The sequence below is a fragment of the Periophthalmus magnuspinnatus genome, chromosome 1 (assembly GCF_009829125.3).
Source record: "Periophthalmus magnuspinnatus isolate fPerMag1 chromosome 1, fPerMag1.2.pri, whole genome shotgun sequence".
NCBI lineage: Eukaryota > Metazoa > Chordata > Actinopteri > Gobiiformes > Gobiidae > Periophthalmus > Periophthalmus magnuspinnatus.
Genome location: NC_047126.1, coordinates 29,905,763 through 29,926,957, shown reverse-complemented (window position 1 = coordinate 29,926,957; position 21,195 = coordinate 29,905,763). Strand labels below are relative to the sequence as shown.

Here is a 21,195-nt window from a genome sequence, read left to right as displayed (position 1 = left end):
GCGCAAGGCATCCATGAGCACTTTTTTACAATGTCCCGTTGATATGGACACATAACATAATTTACATTTCAGATGTAGTGGATGTATGTGTGTTACAAGATTAAAGGGATAGGGGCACTTTAGCTTTTTTTTTATCATCCTCATCCCAGTCCCACAGCGCTATATTGTTATCACATCTACCTCTAACCCTTATTTCATCATTCATTTCTACCACCCGCTCCACACCCCTCCCCATATTATTAATTTGACTCGAGCACTGCGATTTTCCTTATCTCTCTGTAATGGGCAGAGGGCAATCATAAAAATGTCACGGCAACTATTAAGGTGTGAAAAATGTTGACAGTTATGGGACGTACAGTATAGTCCCAGACACAAAGCGCATCATTCCTTGGCAATAAGGTTTAACTGAAGATCGCATTTGCGTTACACGGTGGGACATGGAAGCGTTCTGCCTCGAATTAAATTGTGTTTTTGCTTCTTGCGTAGCCCTAAAGGCAATTGTTTTCATGGGTTTAAAAATGTGTTAAGAAGCTAAAAATGGTTATACTGACACTGACAATTCTAAAGTTATCCTCACCAAATTTTAGCAGTAGGTAAACTGAACCTTCTGAGATTTTTGGCAATATATATGGTTATAATTCACTTACACTTGAACTTATCACTACTTAAACTAGAGAAAATAAAAATGACCTAGTTTTTTAAAATAATGTTTAAGTGTCCACTATTTTCAGTTTGGCACTGAATAGCCCGATCCAACACACTTTGCATAACATTTAAAAGCATTTCTGGACTTATGGCTCTTATTTGATCCTCGATATTACGTTTTAAGTCGTTTATTGTCTGAAATTTATTCACAAAGACCTTTTCTTTAAGATCGCCCCACAGGAAGAAATCAGGAACAGTCAGGTCTGTGGAGATCACATACTTCCCCCTGTCTTTGAAAAAGACTTATTATTGCTTTAATGGCGTTTACGCTTGGGGCATCTCTGGTATTAAAATTTTGACAGTAACACCACTGGGTTTCTGAATTTGACCCATGTGACTCCAAGTACCACTGTACAATGAGGGTTTGTTCCTCGGTGCTGTATTTGCTCAGATTAGTGTCGGAAGGGTAGTTCAAAATGCTCTGAAAAAATAAAATAAAAATATTTAGAAACAAAAGAGTTATGATTTTTTTTTTCAACTGTCAGTGTATTATAATTTAGAAGTGCTTGACATAATTGCAGAATACTTCTAATGATTTTAGCAGGCTATTTCCGGTTTCCGTTTTGCATGATAAACAAGACGCACGTGAGATCTGGCCTGGGATCCACATCAACCTGTCGTCATCCAACTTTAGGCACATACAAGACGATATTGTTTGCTTGTGAATATGTTAATTTTAATGTTAATATTTTTACATTATTGAGCTGAAATGTAATGGTTGCATATAAGATGAAGGCACTGTTTGTGTTACATTAAGGTCCATTTTCTAAGCATTTCATTGTGGTCTTACGGTTTTCACCATCTGATGCCAGTTTTCCTCAGTGTTTTACCTTGGTGTTTTATTGATGACTCTGCAATTCATGTTCTTTTGTCTCCTGTTGTCATTTCAAGACCATAGGGATTTGAAGACTTGTTTAACAGTACAATCAGCTCACACGTTGTAGTTCCAGCTAAGTCAGTTTTTTCTGGTTAAAACAAAGCTCAGATCAAAGTCTAACTTGAGTAACAGAGCTTCAGACAAAGCGGTGTCTACAGTTGGCCTCACATCCCAGGGAATGTTGATGACATCAGCTGCAAAGTGTTGGAGTTACAAAGAAGTTGATATATGAAAAAAATAACATGCAATACAAGCTTCCAAACTGTTGCAGGTTAAGTTTAATTGTTGTGTCTTCTTTGCAATACTTCGATCTCAACATTTACAAGCACACTTAGCACAGTTTTGATGGACTGTTAGCGTATCATTCGATTTTGTCATCCAGATAGTATCGGAAATAGTTTTTGTCAACTTTCCCAACACCTGTACTTCCCTGGAATTCTTTGAGACTTGTTGATGTCTAGCCTTATTCCCATTTTACTCTGTGGCGCGACTGCTTTAGCCGCTTTAGGTGCATTCATCAGTGTCTCAGCTCTGGTTGGACAAACAACTTTGCCAAGAGGAGCCTTGTCTTTTCCCTTGACCTTTGAAGCTTTTGGACAGAAGCGGGTTGGATGAATAATTTATCATCTGCTTAATAGGCCTCACATGCTCTACAAAGTGATATATCCTTTGGGCTTTTTAGTGTTGTGGATTTCATTAAAAGATCATATTGTCGGCATTTATCAGCTCAGATTTGTTATGCCAACAGTGATGTTTGAGGCAACTTATGTAATGGGCTTTGTTTGATCCAAAGTGTTGTAAAATTAGTTTTCAGTGATGTGTTGTCATTCATAAATTAAGCTGTTGTTGGAGTGTGTGATCTTAAATTTAAAGATGAGTAATGTATTCACTATATACTTAGCAATCGTAAATCATGTTTTTGGCACACTATTGATCTGGAATATCAGTAGATCAATCTTTTCTATTAGAAAAGAGTATTTTTGTGTCAAAGTAGATTATGTATTTTAAAATCTTACTATCTGTATCTATAAATATTGGCCAAAGCAGCTAAAAAAATCCATATCAGACCATCCCTAATTTTGAACAGAACTGAGAGGGAGCATCTTCATTTTTTAACTAAAGGAAGTCCTACAAATAAACCTTTTCTGTCCGTGTTATAATGTTCCCGTATCAAAAACATGCCCGAAGAGGTTTTAAATGTCATCCATGCATTTTTCAGTGATCTACTGATCTCTCCCAGGCCCTACGCAAACCCTTCTCGTGTAAAATTCTGTCCAGTGCTCAGTCCACAGGCCTACCTCACACGACAATTCTCCATAAATATAGAAAACCTTGACACAAAACTGTACACAACAACTTCACAAACCTGATCCGATGTGCAAGTAGTTCCATTAGCGGAATGCATGCTGATTGTGTTGTGAGAGTGCTCTGAAGGGGGAGTGACTTAGCACAGACAGCAAAAGTCAAAAGTGAAACTTATAAATCATAATACATTGTTTTTGGTGAATATAGCATTTTCAAAACAATAAAAGGTAACATGGTGATCTAAAGATGTTATGTTTTATGTATAGTTATTACCCCATACAAGTGTAATACCCTCTTTAATATATTTACCTACTTACTTTAAGTGTAACTCATGTTTATTCTTCTTATCCTGCAGTTGGTGGGGGGCCAGTTCGACCTGGAGATGAACTTCATCATCCAGGAGCCAGAGAGCATTGTGTGCATGGTGGAGCTTCTGGACCAGTGTGAACCCACGTGTCAGGCCGAAGTGTGGAGCATCTTCACCGCCATCCTCAAAAAGAGCGTCCGCAACCTGCAGGCCTGCACTCAAGTGGGCCTCATTCAACTGGTGCTGGACAGGATCGCTACCACCGACAGCATGATCGCAGGTAGAGATTCGACAGTCAGACACTAATTTATACTTAAACTAGAATTGGAATTAGATACTGCAAAAAATCAATAGGACAAAACGATTTTGAGTTAGATGCCCCGGTGTGACAAGATTTTCATTTCAGTGCAAGAAGACATGCTGCTTATTGAAGCAATTTAAGGACAGCATATTATGATTGCTAAATAAATAACTTTTACCTAAATATACAATTCATACTCTATACTACACACTTATAAAGGAAAAAAATAAGTTAAGCAGATGCAAGCTGCTTTAAGTTAAAACTGAATAAATTAGTAGCCTATAAGTTTAATTAATAAAAAGCTATGAAATAAATATTGGCTTCAAAAACTAATCAGAGTGAGAGGGCTGTGCCTTTAAGGATCTTTACAGTTCACTATAATACATGCAGAGTCAGACCTCTTACTTTCAATAGTTGAGTCTTTTACGTCTTTTCCCACCTGGATTTATTTTCTTTTCACTTTGCGCAACAGCAGCCTCATTTAAGTGAGTACACACACTGTGGAGGATGTGCAGGTTTGATGCTGCGCTTTAAGTAAATACAGTGTCTCATTCACAAACAGATGGAAAAAGCCAAAATGATGATGTCTGCGGTGCATACTGCTCTATGCACCACTACCTGAGTGTATTAGCTTCAGCCGCCCGGACTGGCTTTAGCGGTCTGTGCAGAGGTGAGGGCAGAGCAAGGGAATTAGGCAAGGCAAGTTTATTTGTATAGCACAATTCATACACAAAGTAATTCAAAGTAATTCAAAGTGCTTTACAGAAGAAGAAGGACATTAAAATAACACAAATCAAAACATAAATAATCACAAATAATCATCATAAAATTAACATTAAAACAGAAGAGTGCAGAATAAAAATAAAAACCTTTCAGTCATATGCACAGTTAAACAGAAATGTTTTGAGCCTGGATTTAAACATTGTCAAAGTAGAGACCGGGTCTCTGTTCCAGGTTAAATAAAACTGACTAAAACTTGCATTAAACTGAAACACTGATTCCCCATGTTTAGTCCTGACTCTGGGCACCAGAAGGAGGCTGGTCCCTCAATAAGTCCTCAAAGTGCGGGATGGTTCATATGGCACTAACATGTTGGAGATGTACTTTGGTGTTAGGCCATGAAGAGACTTGTTCACAAGCAGAGCTGCTTTAAAGTCTATTCTTTGAGCTACAGGAGCCAGTGCAGAGACCTGAGTACAGGACTTATGTGCTCATACTTCCTGGTTCTAGTCAGGACTCGAGCAGCAGTGTTCTGGATGTACTGCAGCTGTGTTGAGGCTCGTTTGGAGAGGCCAATGAGCAGGACGTTAGAGTAGTCTAACCTACTGGAGACAAATGCATGAACAAGTCTCTCTAAGTCTGGTTTTGACAGTAAACCTTTGATTTTTGCAATATTTTTTAGGTGGTAAAAAGCTGCAGATGTTATTGATTGGATGTGGCTGTTAAAGTTCAAGTCTGAGTCCACTATTACCCCTAGATTTCTAGCCTGATTTGAAGGTTTTAGAGAGAGACTGGAGGTGACTGCTAATACTTTCTCTGTTTCTGTGGGCCAAAGACGATGACTTCAGTCTTGTCTGAGTTTAGTTGGAGAAAGTTGTTTTGCATCCACACACTGATCTGTTGGATGCAGTGGCAGATTGAATCCACTGGTCCATATTCACCTGCTGCAGTGAGACATAGATCTGAGTGTCATTTGCATAGTTGTGGTAGGACACATTATTGCTGCGTATTAACTGGCCTAAAGGCAGCATGTAGAGACTGAACAACAGGTGTCCCAGGATTGACCCCTGGGGCACCCCACAGGTCAGGGACATTTTATCTGAGACACATGCTTTTCAAATTTTAGTTGTCAATTAAAACAATCATTTAAGTGTGTTCTGTAGTATTTAATTTAATCCACGTTTATAATGAGGGCAGAGGATACATAAGAGGGATGTGAGGAGGATCTGTTTTTAGTTGCACTGGGCAAATTTTTGAGTGCAATTTTGAACAGTTTTGGTATGATTGAGTTTTATCAGAAGAAATATAAGACCTCATGGTAACATAAAGAAAGTAGTATTATTTTGTGCATGAAAATTACATTCTATTGCTGAAAAAGGAGCTTGTTTCATTTTCATATCGTGATAGGTTTTGAGTAATGAGTGAATTCTTTAGTATTGAAATCAAGTTTGAAATTTTAGTATCATGACAGCACTAAGAGGTAGTTGCAGTTTTAGAATAATCAAAACACCATCCCCTCTCCTCTGGTCTTCTCTTAGTGTTTATTTTCTTGCGTATCATCTAAGGACATATTATTAGTACAAAGTATAATATATAGACAGTTACCATCTTGCGAGCGTAAGTCTATTGTTTGTGAGCACATTAGAATGAAATGACCTCGAGTATTTGGACTCGATGAACTTGCAAGACTGATCAGTACAAGCCAGCGGGAATGTGCAGTCAAGCAAGTGGATGGAGGAAGTAGACATTAGCTTGTGGTTATATTGTCTGCAGTCCTATTTACACAGTAGTCACACAAAAAAAGACATATTGCGCTAAATTGACTTGGTTTAATCATGTCAGATAATTTGGTGTTAACTGAAACTTGCAGGTGTTCAAGTTCAAAATTAGGGCTGTCAAAAGTATCAAAAATGGTACTAATCGATAAGAAAAGAAAGTAGGTATCGATACTAAAAAAGTCACATCAACTGGACATAAATATTTTCTGAATAGGTTTTGAATGAGCAAGTAGACTATAGATACGCAGACCACATGGTAATATAAAATAAGAATAAATCACTGTGTTTGTTATTATAATCACGGTACTGGAATAAGTATAGAGTATCAGGCTCATTTGTTAGTATTTGAATCAAGTTTTAAATGTCGTTGTTGTAGTATTTTATCATAACTGAATCATTCGAATTAATACAGTTTCTGGGGTAAACTTGTCATATTACATTTATACATTTATTTAATCTTGAAAGTATTTTCCGTTTGAGAAATGAGCTAAACTAAACCAACTACGCAGGGTTTGTGTGTTAAACATGTGTGAATGAAACAAAACACAACTCCAGGTACGTTTCTGATGAGGAAACATCATTATAACATCAGAAAATAGGGTAATATGGGCCCTTTAAGGTATAAAACATTATGTACAAATGCCATCTTATTGTCTCCTTTGCTTTCTGTTTCAGACTTATTGGTGGACATGCTGGGAGTTCTGGCTAGCTACAGCATCACAGTGAAGGAGTTAAAGCTCTTCTTCAGCAAGTTACAAGGAGAAAAGGGCCACTGGGTGAGTCCGGTTTAACACACTCATCTGTCTGTTTGGTCTGGAGCAAGCCTGGAGAATGTGCTAGCAAGACTTAAACCTCAGCTGCCGTCCCCAAAGGCTAATGCTCTTTTCCCATATTCAAGATGAATCACTAAAACAGCTCAGCGAGGGCCACATATAAAGGCTATATTTACTCTAGAGAGAGATAGTGTGGTGTTACGATGTGGTTACTAGAGTACACTGATGACAATATTTCAGTTCAGTTTTATTTATATAGCAATTTTAAAAACAACTTCAGCAATACACTTCAGTACATAGTCAAAGAATAATAAAACGGCAAGATATCAGGCCTGGCTAGTGTTAAATACCAGGGAGAAGAGGTGGCTATTTAAAAAGGTTATTATGACAATTTATTAAAGATCTTCAAATATCTCGGTAAAAATATCACTTTGTATCTTTTTTGAAATTTGGTTTTATTTATCAATATTCATTTTGCAGTCTTTTCAAATAGTTTTTTAATCATACTATACTATATTCTAATGCTGATCAAAAATACAAAAACAAATTGCAGTATTATCTTTCAAACAGGGCCTGTAGTGATATTTCTTACATGTATAATTTTATAGGACGCTTTGTACATTTTGTTTCCAGCCTCGTCATGCAGTAAAGCTCCTGTCAGTGCTCAAGTACATGGCGCACAGAAATGGACCGGACTCCTTCTTTAGCTTTCCGGGCAAAAATGCTGCTGTGAGTATATTACACGTTTCAGAAATTTGAAAGGGCTTGTACTTTATTTAAATTGTTTCTTATGAAGTCAGATGGTAAAAGCTGCTAAATAAGAATATAATTGAGCGCATAATGTATAGTCTATTCATTTTGCATCCTAATTACTGACACAGACGTTACAGACAGGATCACCTTTTGTGTTCAGTCAGGCACATTGATGCTGTGAATTGTGGGATACCAACTGTCTGACACTATCCCAGACACTTCTCTGTCACGGTGCATTTTCAAGAGTGACAAAAATGTTTAAAAAGAGGAGATTGGAGAACTATATGTAAATAATAACCACATGAGACCATCCTAGACAACTGTTTCTGTGTTACGGTGAAATATCCAAAATGCAGAACGGACAAAGTGGGCGGGGCTAAAAGTTCAAACTAAAACATGTTCCTGCCTCATGGTTCAAAATCAGGTACAGACACTTAAAATGATACCCAATAGATATTTGTAGGATTTCAGAAGGTTTCAGAATCCCGGAGCCAGTCCCCTGTATTTTTTTTGTATAATCATTAGCATTGGCCCGCAATAATCAAATATTTTTAATAATCAAGAGCGTGTCAGTGGGTTCCAACCACATTTGCCTGAGGTCAGACTCATTGCAGAGTGTGTAAACCTTTAGATTTTTATTTTCATCATCATAATTAGCATGCAAAATGGGCATCTGCACTAACAACTAACCAATTTTCAGTTGAGATTTCTGATCTTGTGGTTCTGGTAAACATCTAGTGACCACTAAACATCCTCTTTTACATGTTACTGATGAGGAGAACAGATAAATGACAAACATTTTATATACTTTAATATGGGGTTGGCCCATTAATTTGTATGGGAAGGAGCGTTTGATTTGATGTAACTCCTTGTAGCATCGGCTAGCCAAGTGATTTGAGTGTTTAGAAATAGACAAAGACAGAATTTTGTGTCTATGAATGTCAATGACTTTCTATCTTAGCAACCATGTTTGAATATGTTTATCTTTCCAGTGACAATGACATGACTGACAACATGCTGTGCTTTTTTCTGAATGTGATTTTGAGTTTAATAATTATTCTATCTCTTTTTAAGGCTATAGCTCTGCCTCCTATAGCAAAATGGCCATATCAGAATGGTTTTACATTCCACACCTGGCTCCGCATGGATCCTCTCAACAACATAAACGTGGACAAAGATAAGCCTTATCTGTACTGGTATGTCCCTTATTATATTGTTTCACTGTATTAATTTAATGCAAAACAGTGCATGTGTGATGTGCATATGGTACACTACGTTTATTTTCTGTGACATAAGTAAATGAATCACTGTTTTTAATTTAAAGTCGTAATTCAGTCCTGTCAAAAATCTAATTCCTACAACTGTCACTTGGCATGTGTTAAATGATGAACAGCTCTTCTACTGAGCTGCTTTAGAGAATCTGTAATGAAAGCTCTCCAGTTCTTTTTAAACTGCTTAATTTAGAAAATGACATGCAAAGTCCCATCTCTTTGGGAAGCACAAATTATGGAAAATGATGTGCTATCTGTGCTGTCAGAAAAACGACAGAGTGGCGGCCTTTGATTAAGTGTCTTTAAATCATGTTTGGTTTAATATTTAAAGACTACTCATTCCGTCTAAAATGTAAAACACTTAAAGCTGCGCTATGTAACTTTTCTTTTTTCAGTTCTTAATATGATATGGTGCAATTAGCTCTGTCACATTTTGAAGTGTGATATATCGCTGAAGTAAATATAGACTATAAAAGATAATATTGAAACTAATTTATGCCACTGTTTTGCGTTTATGACACAATAACCCAAGAGCAGATTTAAACCACCAAAACTATTCTAAATCTACAATATTGTTTAAAAATCACGAGCTGCAATAAATACACAACAGATGAAACACTTAAGTTCTTAGTTTGCATCTGTAATGAGTCACACAAGTTATTAATTTAACGTTTACGGCTTAAATCTTATTGTACAACCAAACAAAAAAAAATTCCCAGCAGTGCAAAGAAAAAGTAACATGAGAAATATTGATCCTCATATACTGAATGATAAGTTAATATAGTAATTATCATGACAGTCAAATGTTTAAGAAAAAACAATGCTGATACTGTAACTTTTAAACATGGCAATGATATACTTAGTGTTAAGGCTGGGTAATGTGGAAATGTTTTTTCACTTTTATTGATTTTTCTGTTTTATTTTTTATCAAGAACAAAAATATTTGGCTTTCAGTCTTAATTTCATTGATATAAACAGTATAGATTTGAAAATTCTAACACAAAAGTAGTCCACTGTATTCCTCCAAACTATGACCTCAGCTCCAAGCCACATGACCAAGACCTCGATTAAAAAACACCAAACTTAACGCTGACATTTTGAAACTATTCTTTTCAGTTAGAATGTAATTGATTGCGCAGCTCTATTTAGAGTTCTTGCTCAATTTGAAAGAGGAAAGAATGCCACAACCGCACAACTTGTCTGTATTTTGAATCTTGAAACATTTCAGAACATTACTTGAACTACTCGATAACTCCTTTTTGTAAATATTCAAATAAATATACATTTGTTTCTTCGCAGCTTCCGCACCAGTAAAGGCCTAGGTTACTCTGCACACTTTGTCGGTGGATGTTTGATAGTGACCTCTCTGAAATCCAAGGGGAAAGGGTTCCAGCACTGTGTCAAGTATGACTTTAAACCACAGAAGGTATGAACAACAGACATGGACTAGAGCCAACCACTATGCTGTAATGTGACTCTAGTATCCAAATGTCATTCTAATCAGGATTTACCAGCTGTGTTCAGACTAAATCCTGACTATAAATCTGAACCTTGTTGTATGAAAGTAACTGGCTCTTGGGAAAGTTCAACGCTGAAATAGAGAGATGGGAGACAGGAATTAGCCGATATTCAGTTCCCCTACAGACATACGCTGACAGATATTTTCTTACTTATTTCCCTCAGGCATCGTAAGAGGACTTTTAAAGTTAAAGAGGGAGCATTATGCAAAATCGATGCATTTATTTATTTATTTTTAGCTTTTTACCATGTTATAACATTGTTCCCTCATCAAAAACATGCCTGAAGAGGTTTTAGATGTCACCCATGCATGTTTCAGTAATTTCCCGGACCCAATGCGGACCCTTCTTATGGTTCTGTCAACTCTAACAACAACTTGACAAACCTAATGCGATGGGCCGTAGTTTCATTAGCGGGATGGACACTGATTGTGTTGTGATAGTGCTCTGAAGGGGGAGTGACTCTGCGCGAGGAGCAAAGGGTGGGGAGACTCAGAGTGCAAAAATGAAAGTGAAACTTACAAAGCATGTTAATATGTTGTTTTTGCCAAATAGAGCATTAAGAAAACTCCAAAACCAGTAATAAATATTGTAAAAAATCAATACACCAAAAAGCGATAATAGATAAAATAGACTAGAGGTAAAATAGATTAAAAATATATCTATATAATTTGTAAAAAAATCGGCATTAAAAGTAGTTGTTAACTGATGGGTATTTAGAAAACTGGTGCATCTTCAGGACAGAACTTGCAGATTGAACATGTTGAGAGCCACTCAACCACTCTCAAAAAGTTCCACTAGTATCTAATTGCATCTTTCTCATTTCAGTGGTACATGGTGTCTTTAGTCCACGTATACAACCGCTGGAAGAACTGTGAAATTAGCTGCTATGTGAATGGGGAGCTCGCCTCTTTTGGGGACATCTCGTGGTTTGTCAGTACTAGTGATGTAAGTAACAATGATATTAGGTACGCTACCAATCAAAAGTTTGAACACACACACTCTCATTCAGTTTTTGCATTTTGTTTACTACTTTCTACTTTTTAGATACATACAGAAGGCATCAAATGTATAATATATATTTTTTATTCAAATCCTCAAAGTAGTCACCTTTTACTTGGTGTCTCTTTCCCCTGAAATGGTTTTCCTTACACAGTTGGGCCAAAAGTGCAAAGCAGTGATTGAAGCAAAGGGTGGCTATTAAAATGCATGTAAAAAAAGAGTTAATTGGGGCTTATTTTTTGCTTACTACATTTTTCATATATGTCTATTCATAGTGTTCATGCCTCTATAATCTATAATAGAAGTAATCATGGAAATAAAGAAGAAACATAAATAAAAAGTGTGCCCAAAGTTTTCACTGGTAGTGCATTTTGTTTTTAAATCATGGAAAAAAGTGATAGTACAATGCTCATTCCTTCAAACCATGTTGCTAATCTCTTTTCTTCCTAATCGTTGCAGACATTTGACAAGTGTTTCCTGGGCTCGTCAGAGACAGCAGATGCCAACCGTGTCTTCTGTGGACAGATGGGGGCCGTTTACCTGTTTTCTGAAGCGCTCAGTGCAGCTCACATCTTGGCCATCTATCAGCTCGGCCCAGGCTATCAGGTAGAACGATGAGTGAAGTGACACGCCACAAATCACTATTAAATCACTGAGGACACATTATCCAAATCCCATGGTACAGCTTTTTCACAGTGGCTGCGGTTACATGCACACAAAGATTGGAGTTAAGATTGTTAAATTGACATCTGATTTCCTTTTGATCATGGTCCCTCTGAATATTAACATCAGATTTTGCTATTTGCATGTAATTTAATTAATCTTAAACTTCCAGAAAACAGATTATAATCAGATATTGGTGTGCATGTAACTGCAGCTAGTGTTTCATTGTAACAGGAATTTATGTTGTAACACAATACTAGCATTCGGAGTAACAAAGTGCACCCCCAAAGAATTCTTGTTCTTCAGTTATGTGCTTCACCTCCCACGCACCTGTCGCCCAGTCAGGTGTGCAGAGTTTACACAGAAACGAGGACTGTTCAGTTATAAACATTAAATTAGGTCAATTTTCTCCTTCTTCTTTGGTTTAGTTCTTGTTTAGAACTTCTGTAGTCCTGTTTTAGACCTGGCATTTGCCCTATTTAGATCTTGTTGTACTCAGAAGGCTAAATATGTTCCCAGGTGATACTTTCTGTGAAAAGATTAAGAAGCCCTGATGTACTTGTATTAGTTTTCCAGTACTACTAAATACCATATTAGTTAATACCAGTTAATACCAGAGTGACATTCAGATATCAGATGTATTAATGTCAATTTCTACATCACTACTAAAATGGTCCGTTGAGCCTTTGTTGCTCTCATTACTGTCATACTAAAAAAAAACAACCTAGGACTTAATAAATTTTTTGTAGTAATTGATTTATATCGGCTGCACTGACAATTGCAGTTACACCTCTGTTCCTGACCTCCTCTTCTCCACCTCCAGGGCACTTTCAAGCACAAAGCAGAGAGTGACTTGCTGTTTGCCGAGCACCATAAGACCCTTCTGTACGATGGAAAGCTTTCCTCTTGTATCGCTTTCAGCTACAACCCCCGAGCCACCGATGCACAGCTCTGCCTTGAGTCCTCACCCAAAGAGAACGCCTCCATTTTCGTCCACTCTCCCCATGCACTAATGCTACAGGTAACTATGCTATTAAAGACACTTAACATCGCAGAAATGTCAGTAATTAGTATGGTATTTAAAGTGGTGAGAGTTGAAACTGCCTCCACACAATTCCAACAGAATGAAATCAGCTAAATGCTTTTTTTCTAATTGGAATAATTAGGACAGAGGTGCAAAAAGGTTGTGTTGAATAGCCTAATGTGCTGCAGCTGTTGGAATTTGGATTTGTTCAAAATGAGTTTGTTTATTTGCATATTTTCAAGTTATGTATTCATGCAAAGATTTCTTATTGATGCAAAAAGTATAAACAAATAAATCATTTTGTGACTTCTGTTTAATTGTGTTGGTCCCTTAATGTTCTTTAAGGCTGAAAAACAGACAGTTCACAATGGATATGTTTACATGCATACCAAAATGTATTAGTTATAATTACTAACTGATTTTTGTGCAGGGATTGCCAAGGAAATTTATGCAAAAAGGCAAACTAATGTGGCAAAAAGGAAAGGGAAAATGTAAAATGATTATAATAATAAAGTTCACTGTACCCAGGGGTTTTGCTCATTTATTTTGTGCTGTAACCACACACCAAAATCTGATCAAATTTTAGGGTTATCTGATTATTCTAGTCTCTGATTTATTCTGGCCATGTAAATGTACCCAGGAGCGCTGAAAGCTCTTGTCGTTCTCTCGTGTAGGACGTGAAGGCTGTGGTGACTCACTCGGTGCAGAGTGGGATTCACTCCATTGGAGGTGTGCAGGTCCTCTTCCCTCTGTTTGCACAGCTGGATTATCGCCAGCCCTCCAGCAACGAGCTGGACACCTCCGTCTGGTAAACACACGCACACTCTCTCACACCATACACTCTGCCCAGTACATGCAGTGCACATGGACTGTTTGAGGTTATGTGGCTACAACTTTGGCTGTAGAACTCGGACCAGAAGTGAGAATTCAAGAGCCAATACATTAACTATGTACATAGACCAATACAATGACTGACTCAAATGAAAATGCTACAGACATTATACGTAAAGCAGCCTCATTTTAAATATTCTAATGAAATCATATGTTTTATATATTATGATCAGTTTGATCAGTTATACATTTGGTACTTTTATGATATGTACTTCTATCAGTTTGGACTCATTTTACTTGGACTCATTTTACTAATAATTTCCGTGTCATCTCTGCTAACCTCGAGGTGATGTTGACCACAGTCCAGCATCCCGTCCCCCTGGTAGACGACACCTTCATTCAATCAGAGTGCATTGTGGGATGTGCCTTTCACAGACAGATGAAGAGGCAAACACTACATAGGTCACGCTGATAGTAATCAGTACTGTTTGTTTTACTCAGCTGCACTTTGCTGTCCTTCGTCATGGAGCTGTTGAAGAACTCTGTGGCTATGCAAGAGCAGGTGCTGGCCTGCAAGGGCTTCCTGGTGATTGGGTACACTCTGGAGAAGGTGAGGAAAGACAGGTGGCTTCAGGTGGACAAGAGCTGTTTGCTAGTACATGAAGCCAAAATACTGTGGCCCTGATCTGACTAGTGTTGTCACAATATTACAATAACTCTATTTTAACACTAAGGAATAGACTTGATACTTGATTCAGATAGCACATAGACAATAGATTATTAATTTGTTGACTTTTGAAACTAGTTTTAGTATCAATTAGTATCTGATTTTTGATCCTTTTGACAACCCAAAATCTGACATGAAAAACCTATATTTTTCATATGATGTCAGTTGTAATGCAGTCATGGTTGTTTGTTGTCAATGAAACAAGTTTTAGGAAAATGCATCTCCTCAAAAATAGTGACTTCTATCCTAATCTTAATTTTACAGTTTGTAAATTCACATGTAACAACTGATGAACAGGTAATGTGGAAAACAAGAAGGATGCATGCAATTATTGATTCAATTAGTGATAAAAAACATATTTAAAGCAACACTGTGGAGGTGTGATACTTTGCAGTGACATCACACTGGGGGTGTTCTTCCTGTATGCAGATGGTGGAATGTTTAGCAGGTACTGTGTAGATACAATGCAAACATTAGCAAGCACTTCAAGATAAGTTTTAAGATGATCTGAAAAGTCATGAGAAATTAATTTAAACAACACATTTTCAGGAGCCTGTGATCAACACGAGTGCTCATGGTTCTGTTTAGGCATTAGATTTTCAACAAAAATTTGAGAGTGGCTAACAGAAAAACAGATGGCTAATGCTTCAATCTTGTGCAATTTTATCTTATCTTGTTTAAGAGTACAAATCAGCTCATTCTGTTCTAGTTAAGTCTGTTCTTTATAGTCAGATTGTGTTAAAACAAAAAACAGATTAAACTTTAACAGAGTTTCAGACAGAGTAGTGTCTCTAGCTTGCTTCACCTCTCCTTCCCAGTGAATGTTGATGACAGCTGCGAAATGTCAGTAATACAATAAATACTTGGCGATATTAAGTTTTTTTCTCATGCATGCACCATGGTGTTGCTTTAAAAATGAAATGAAAAATAATGCATTTCACAGGTCTGAATGTTTGTCCTAAACATTTTAATGTTGTCTTAGGCACAATGTTATGTTAGGCATTTGATTTATGCCTGATAAAATTGCAACATCATAGCTCTAAATTCACTTGATCTTAAATATGCAAAAATCACCTTCCTCATCATTATGCTTTGTGCACTCATACAGCTTGAATGATAATAGACACTAAATAATCCCAGAATAATGAAGTGATTTAAAGTACACCACCAGTCAGAAGTTTGGACACACCTCCACATTCAATGATGTTTTGTTTTAAGTTTCTGTTTTATATACATACGGAAGACATCAAATATATGAAGCAAGATATATGGAATAAAACTTAAATAACTCAGCCAAATATGTTTTAGATTTTTATATTCAAATCCTAAAAGTTGCCACCTTTTGCTTTGTTGACGGTGCTCCAAACCCTCAGCCTCCTCTCAATGAAGTCTCCTGAAATGACTTTCCTTGACCCTGACTAGGCACAAGTGAAAGTCAAGTGTCTGAAGCAGGGATCAAAACAAAGGGTGGCTAAAAATCTAAAGTTGATGTTATTTCCACTTTATTTTTTGTTTAGCACATTCCATATTGTTCATTCATTTGATGCCTTCAGTCAGAATCTACATTTACATATGGAAATAATCATGGAAATGAAAAAGAAGCATAAATGAAAAAGTGTGTCCAAACTTTATGCTTTATATGACTTTTAACAACTTTTTACCCCCCCCCCCATCTCCTCCTCTGCCCGCGCTCCAGTCCTCCAAGCTCCATGTGACCCGGCCCATCCTGGACATTGTCTTGGCCTTTTCCCGATACCTTAGCAACTTGCCCAATGGCATCCTGCTGCTCAAACAGCTGTGCGACCACATTATGTTCAACCCGGCCATCTGGATCCATGCCCCCTCCAAGGTAACACAATTACTCATACACCTGCATAGTACAAAAACAGGCAGAGTTAGTGAACTAACCTTTAATGGGTGATGTGTACATTCATCACTTTTGTGTGGTTGGTTTTACACTTTTTGAGTTGAAATTTTTTAGGAAACTAAAAAACTTGAGTAAAATTGCTACGTGAAATTGTAAAAATGGTTGGGAAGTTGTGGTTTTAAATCTGTTTATTGACTGAAATGTTACAGTGGGGCTTTAAAAAGAGAAGTCACATTAGTAAGTCGATGACATAATACAACTGTGCAATCACATTAACAAAATGTTTTAATAAATAAGTGTTACAAAATTTTACTAATAAATTACATTAGGCCCATATTTTCTTAAGAGTTTAAAATTGTGATTATTATTGCCAAAATTGAGCAAGTTTTTGATTGTGCATGATGTCTTACAGTCGTTCACTCTTCTGCTCCTCAGGTGCAGCTGACCCTGTACACATACCTGGCCACAGAGTTTGTCAGCACAGTGACCATCTACAACGCCATCCGCAGAGTGGGCACAGTACTGCAAGTGATGCACACGCTTAAGTACTACTACTGGGTCGTCAACCCACAGGACCGCAGTGGGGTTGTGCCCAAAGGAACAGGTCAGTACAGCAAATACTACTGGATTACTAACAATGGAATCAAACAAACTGAGTTTGTTTATGTTTTTAGACGGTCCAAGGCCAAACGAAAGGGACATCTTTCATTTGAGAACCTTTCTTCTGTTGTTTGTAAAGCAGCTCATAATGAAAGTAGGTTGTGATAAATATGACAAAATGGAAATAATTTATTTTCAGTACATTTCTTTTTACTTTGAATGTTGTTACTAAAAGTGTTTAATTGTTTAGGACCATGGAGTGAAAGAAGACGAGGTCCAGAGTATCCTAAACTACCTCCTCACCCTCCACGAGGTCAGCCACACTCCTCACATCACTGTAGCAAACATAAAACTCACCACCAGATGGCATCATAGCACCACCGCTCCACATTCACTCATCTGATAACACAGAGACCAAACAACTGAGGTTTAGAAGTAGCACTGGTCCTTGTTATTTTTCCACGTCTGCCAACTCCAAGTCCTGACAGAAGTGGTTTAGTTCACAGAGTGCAGTAATGCATTACAAATGAAGCAGTCACTCAATCAGGAGGATGTGAAGCCAAACAAAGGGAAATCAGGAAATTGTATTGGAAGGGCACTTTCATGGAGCAACAGATCATTTTAAACAATGCATCACAAAGTTTGTAAGTCTAGGAGGTTGATTTCTGTGACAGTATCTCACTTATTCTTGCAACAAGCGATTTTCCTGCAATCGATACAGTGCATCGCCAAGCTTCATAAGTAATTTATTTAATTTAGACTAACACGCATCAAATTATCTATGGATTTACAATGTTCTCTCCCGCAGGATGACAACCTTATGGATGTGCTGCAGCTGCTGGTGGCTTTAATGTCTGAAAGCCCTGCATCAATGGCCCAAGCTTTTGATCAGCGAAATGGAATTCGGTAATAATGATTTTAAAACTAACCGAAGCATATGCAAAATAATGTGGTATATGTTTTGGAGCTTGTTGTAAAAAAAACTAACAAATGGTCTCTTGGTAATGAACTAATCACTTAATCTGTTTTGGGCATTCATATTAATTTGAACCCTATTTGGACTTTTTTTTTCTTGTCTCGTTGGAAGTCAAATTTTTCCTTCAGCTTCAAGGATTTTACATAATTGTTATTTCTTTTAAAGCAGACCTTTTATGCAAAATTGACTTTTCAGAACTTTTAACCATATTATAGTTGCTTCCCCTCACCATTTACCTTTTGGAAGTTGTATTTGGAGTAACTCGTGCATGCTTGAGCAATCTTTAATCACTTGTTGCGATCAACCCCCATTTTCACCACCACTGGTACACGCCCACTGCTCTCTACTTACTCCCTTCTCCAATTGTATTTTCTTAATTGGTGATACATGTCACATAGCCAATATTGCGATTTAAAATGTGCAAATTATAATACAATGATCCACAGGTGCACAATATGTTTTCTTTAATCAATGCCAAATCATTGAAAAGAGTTTAATATGAATATGACATATGTAAAGATCTTCAATGTATTCAAGTGTATAAGTATGATGTCATAATTCTATTCTCATTATTATGGACTTTTTCATGTTTTTGCCTTTTATAGGGTCATCTTTAAACTTCTGGCTTCAAAAAGCGAGCCAATCAGAGTGCAGAGTCTTAAAGTACTGGGCTACTTTGTGAAACACATGCCACCAAAGTAAGTATTTATAAAAGTGAAACTAAACAGTAAATCCACTTTTTTCTACTACTTCTTCTACTACTGTGTATACAGTGTTTGAATAGCATTATCTACCGTTCATAGAGATTACTTTGGTAACTTTAGTGGAAACTAACTTTCTGGTCAAAATTGTCTACATCTAAGTTTGTACTGCCTTCCAGTAGTTGGTGACATCACTCAGGACTGCCCTGATCACAGCCAGGTGTTTCTGATAACAAACACCTGACTGCAGAGGCGGGCTTCACTCTTCCCTTTAGTCCTCCTCCGTGTAGCAGCTCTATTTGAAATGTGGTTGTGGGCGGAGTGTACGTGTTTAGTCCCATTTTAAAGCTGTATTTATTTTGTTGATTTTTAATATCACTGAGAATTAGCCTCTGTGGCTAAATCTGGCATATTTACATGAGAATTTCTGCAAATGGGCTAGAATTTCTCATATGCGATAGTATGGCGATAGTATGCTACTTTTTAAACATGTGTTCTCACTGAGCACAAACTTGCATCTCCACAAACCTGACTCTTATTTGGCCTGGAAGAGGGCCTTCTCCTGCTGTTTCCTGTTTCCACATAAATGTTTTTTTGGCTATAATCTTCCTCATTATGGAATAAAACACCTATGTCCATGAAGAATTTTATCATACTTCCATGCAATCATGCCGGTGCCATACCACCTCCTAAAAGTTACACACTGTACGTGAATAATGATGTTGCACATATGCTGCTATATACACTTTTAACACACAAACAGGCCCTGTGTGTAGAGAACAGTGAATTTTAAGTCAGTGTGATGTATGATTGAAAGATGAAAGTTTTTCTCACAAAGAACAGCTTGAACGGAGTCAGCGGGATTCACTTTTTCATATCCTGACTGTCAAATGTATCTTTTGAGTTATTACACCCATACATGTGTCAAGACCAACGCCCATTGTTTGAGTGTCAAGACAAAATGGTGTTGAATTTAAAAGTTGATATGTCTGATGCTAAAGCACGTATGAAATTACACAATAGTTATGATTGGACTAATGAAAATAGATGACAACACCTTTATTTTGTTAAATGAAGGTTTAATCTGACAGAAAAATGTGTTCCCTGTTACTGTTACATGTAAATTGTCCTTGCATTTTGAATTCATTTTTCCATGTTGATGACATAGGTAGAGTTATTATTCCCCTTTAGAACTCTCCACTACTTCCTATGTTTTTATACTTTTCTTCTTAACTTTCTTTCCCACAAACTGACACTTAACTAAAATGTAAAATTATGATGAATATTTACCAAACCAAGTAGTAATTAGGAATACATTTAAAGCTGTCAAATGCACTTTAAAATGTGTATTTTTGTTTTCAGGAGGAAAGCTGAAGTTATGCTGAGTCACGGTCTCTTCTCGCTGCTCACCGAACGACTGATGCTCAACTCACAGCAGATCTCCATGACGACCTACAATGTGCTTTTTGAGGTTGGTTCACCACACGTTTACAAATGGATCAAACATTTAAATTCTACTCTGGCATTTTGGTAGTACCTCTTATAAAGAAGTCATTTTTAGAGTCACAAAGGCACGGTTTAGTCTGATCATTCTGTAGTTGGTTAATGTTGTTTGCTAGTTTAGATTTTAATGTGGAAAAAAAATGAAAATGTAATCCAATTTTTTCATTCATCTTATCAAGTTGAGGATTGAAGTTTAATGTTACATTTGTTACCTCATAATCATAAAAGTGAAATTAAACTAGAGGTGCACGATTTCACATAAAAATATTGTATTTTTTCGGAGCTGTAATGCAATAGAATTTGATTTACGATTTGGGATTCTGTTCACAATGGACATATTAAAAGGCATTAACATTTGTGTAAAGATTGAAATGTATATGGTTGCAGGTCCTAACTACAAGATTCATAAGTTTTCTCCTTATAATTTGAAGAGGACATTTTTCACCTAAATAATTGCTAACTATTTATATTTATAATGATGATTTCATTAGATTTCAATTAGATACCATTATATTGAATAGCCCTAATATTGCAAAGACAAAAAAATACTGTGGCAAACAAAAATATATTCATATATAGTCATATATTCCTTGCATATTAGTGTTTTCAATGACCAGTTCTGCTTCAGTACAATTAAAACTATCAAACACCTCTTATATCCTCCTCATAATTCAACACTTAAACCAATTTTATTTTTGCAACTCAAGTGCTCTCTGCAGAAACACTAATGCTTTGTTGTGTGTGCGAACAGTTTCTTTCTTTGGTATTGTTAGGCCCTATGTGGATATTTATGACTTCTCATCTTCTCCCTCTCTCCCGGTAGATCCTTACGGAGCAGATCTGCACTCAAGTGATCTATAAACAGCATCCGGACCCCGACTCGGCTGTGAAGATCCTCAACCCCCGTAAGTGCCTGCCTCTGCCCTAAATCATCCCCCCTCCACAGGCAGAAAACGTACCCTCCACTGCCCCAGACTGCACCAAACTCACTCCC

General features: G+C 37.0%; 1 protein-coding gene across 6 annotated transcripts in view; it reads left to right on the top strand.

The window, feature by feature from the left end:
• The window catches only part of lrba (LPS responsive beige-like anchor protein), a 258,545-nt gene that overhangs the window by 19,806 nt on the left and 217,544 nt on the right, over nt 1–21,195 (top strand). For 3 of the 6 annotated variants that reach the window (XM_055221265.1, XM_055221263.1, XM_033972959.2), the window contains exons 2-20: nt 3,243–3,474; nt 6,669–6,769; nt 7,400–7,495; nt 8,594–8,715; nt 10,090–10,216; nt 11,136–11,255; nt 11,769–11,915; nt 12,796–12,993; nt 13,671–13,804; nt 14,329–14,437; nt 14,819–14,851; nt 16,251–16,403; nt 16,857–17,025; nt 17,096–17,175; nt 17,272–17,334; nt 17,830–17,927; nt 18,603–18,695; nt 20,061–20,169; nt 21,025–21,106. In XM_055221265.1, coding sequence (XP_055077240.1) covers nt 3,243–3,474; nt 6,669–6,769; nt 7,400–7,495; nt 8,594–8,715; nt 10,090–10,216; nt 11,136–11,255; nt 11,769–11,915; nt 12,796–12,993; nt 13,671–13,804; nt 14,329–14,437; nt 14,819–14,851; nt 16,251–16,403; nt 16,857–17,025; nt 17,096–17,175; nt 17,272–17,334; nt 17,830–17,927; nt 18,603–18,695; nt 20,061–20,169; nt 21,025–21,106 — 2,266 coding nt within the window. Of the gene's footprint in view, nt 1–3,242; nt 3,475–6,668; nt 6,770–7,399; nt 7,496–8,593; nt 8,716–10,089; nt 10,217–11,135; nt 11,256–11,768; nt 11,916–12,795; nt 12,994–13,670; nt 13,805–14,328; nt 14,438–14,818; nt 14,852–16,250; nt 16,404–16,856; nt 17,026–17,095; nt 17,176–17,271; nt 17,335–17,829; nt 17,928–18,602; nt 18,696–19,348; nt 19,404–20,060; nt 20,170–21,024; nt 21,107–21,195 lie in introns of those variants that run through there. The other 3 variants (XM_033972966.2, XM_055221266.1, XM_055221267.1) reach the window with 2 other exon arrangements.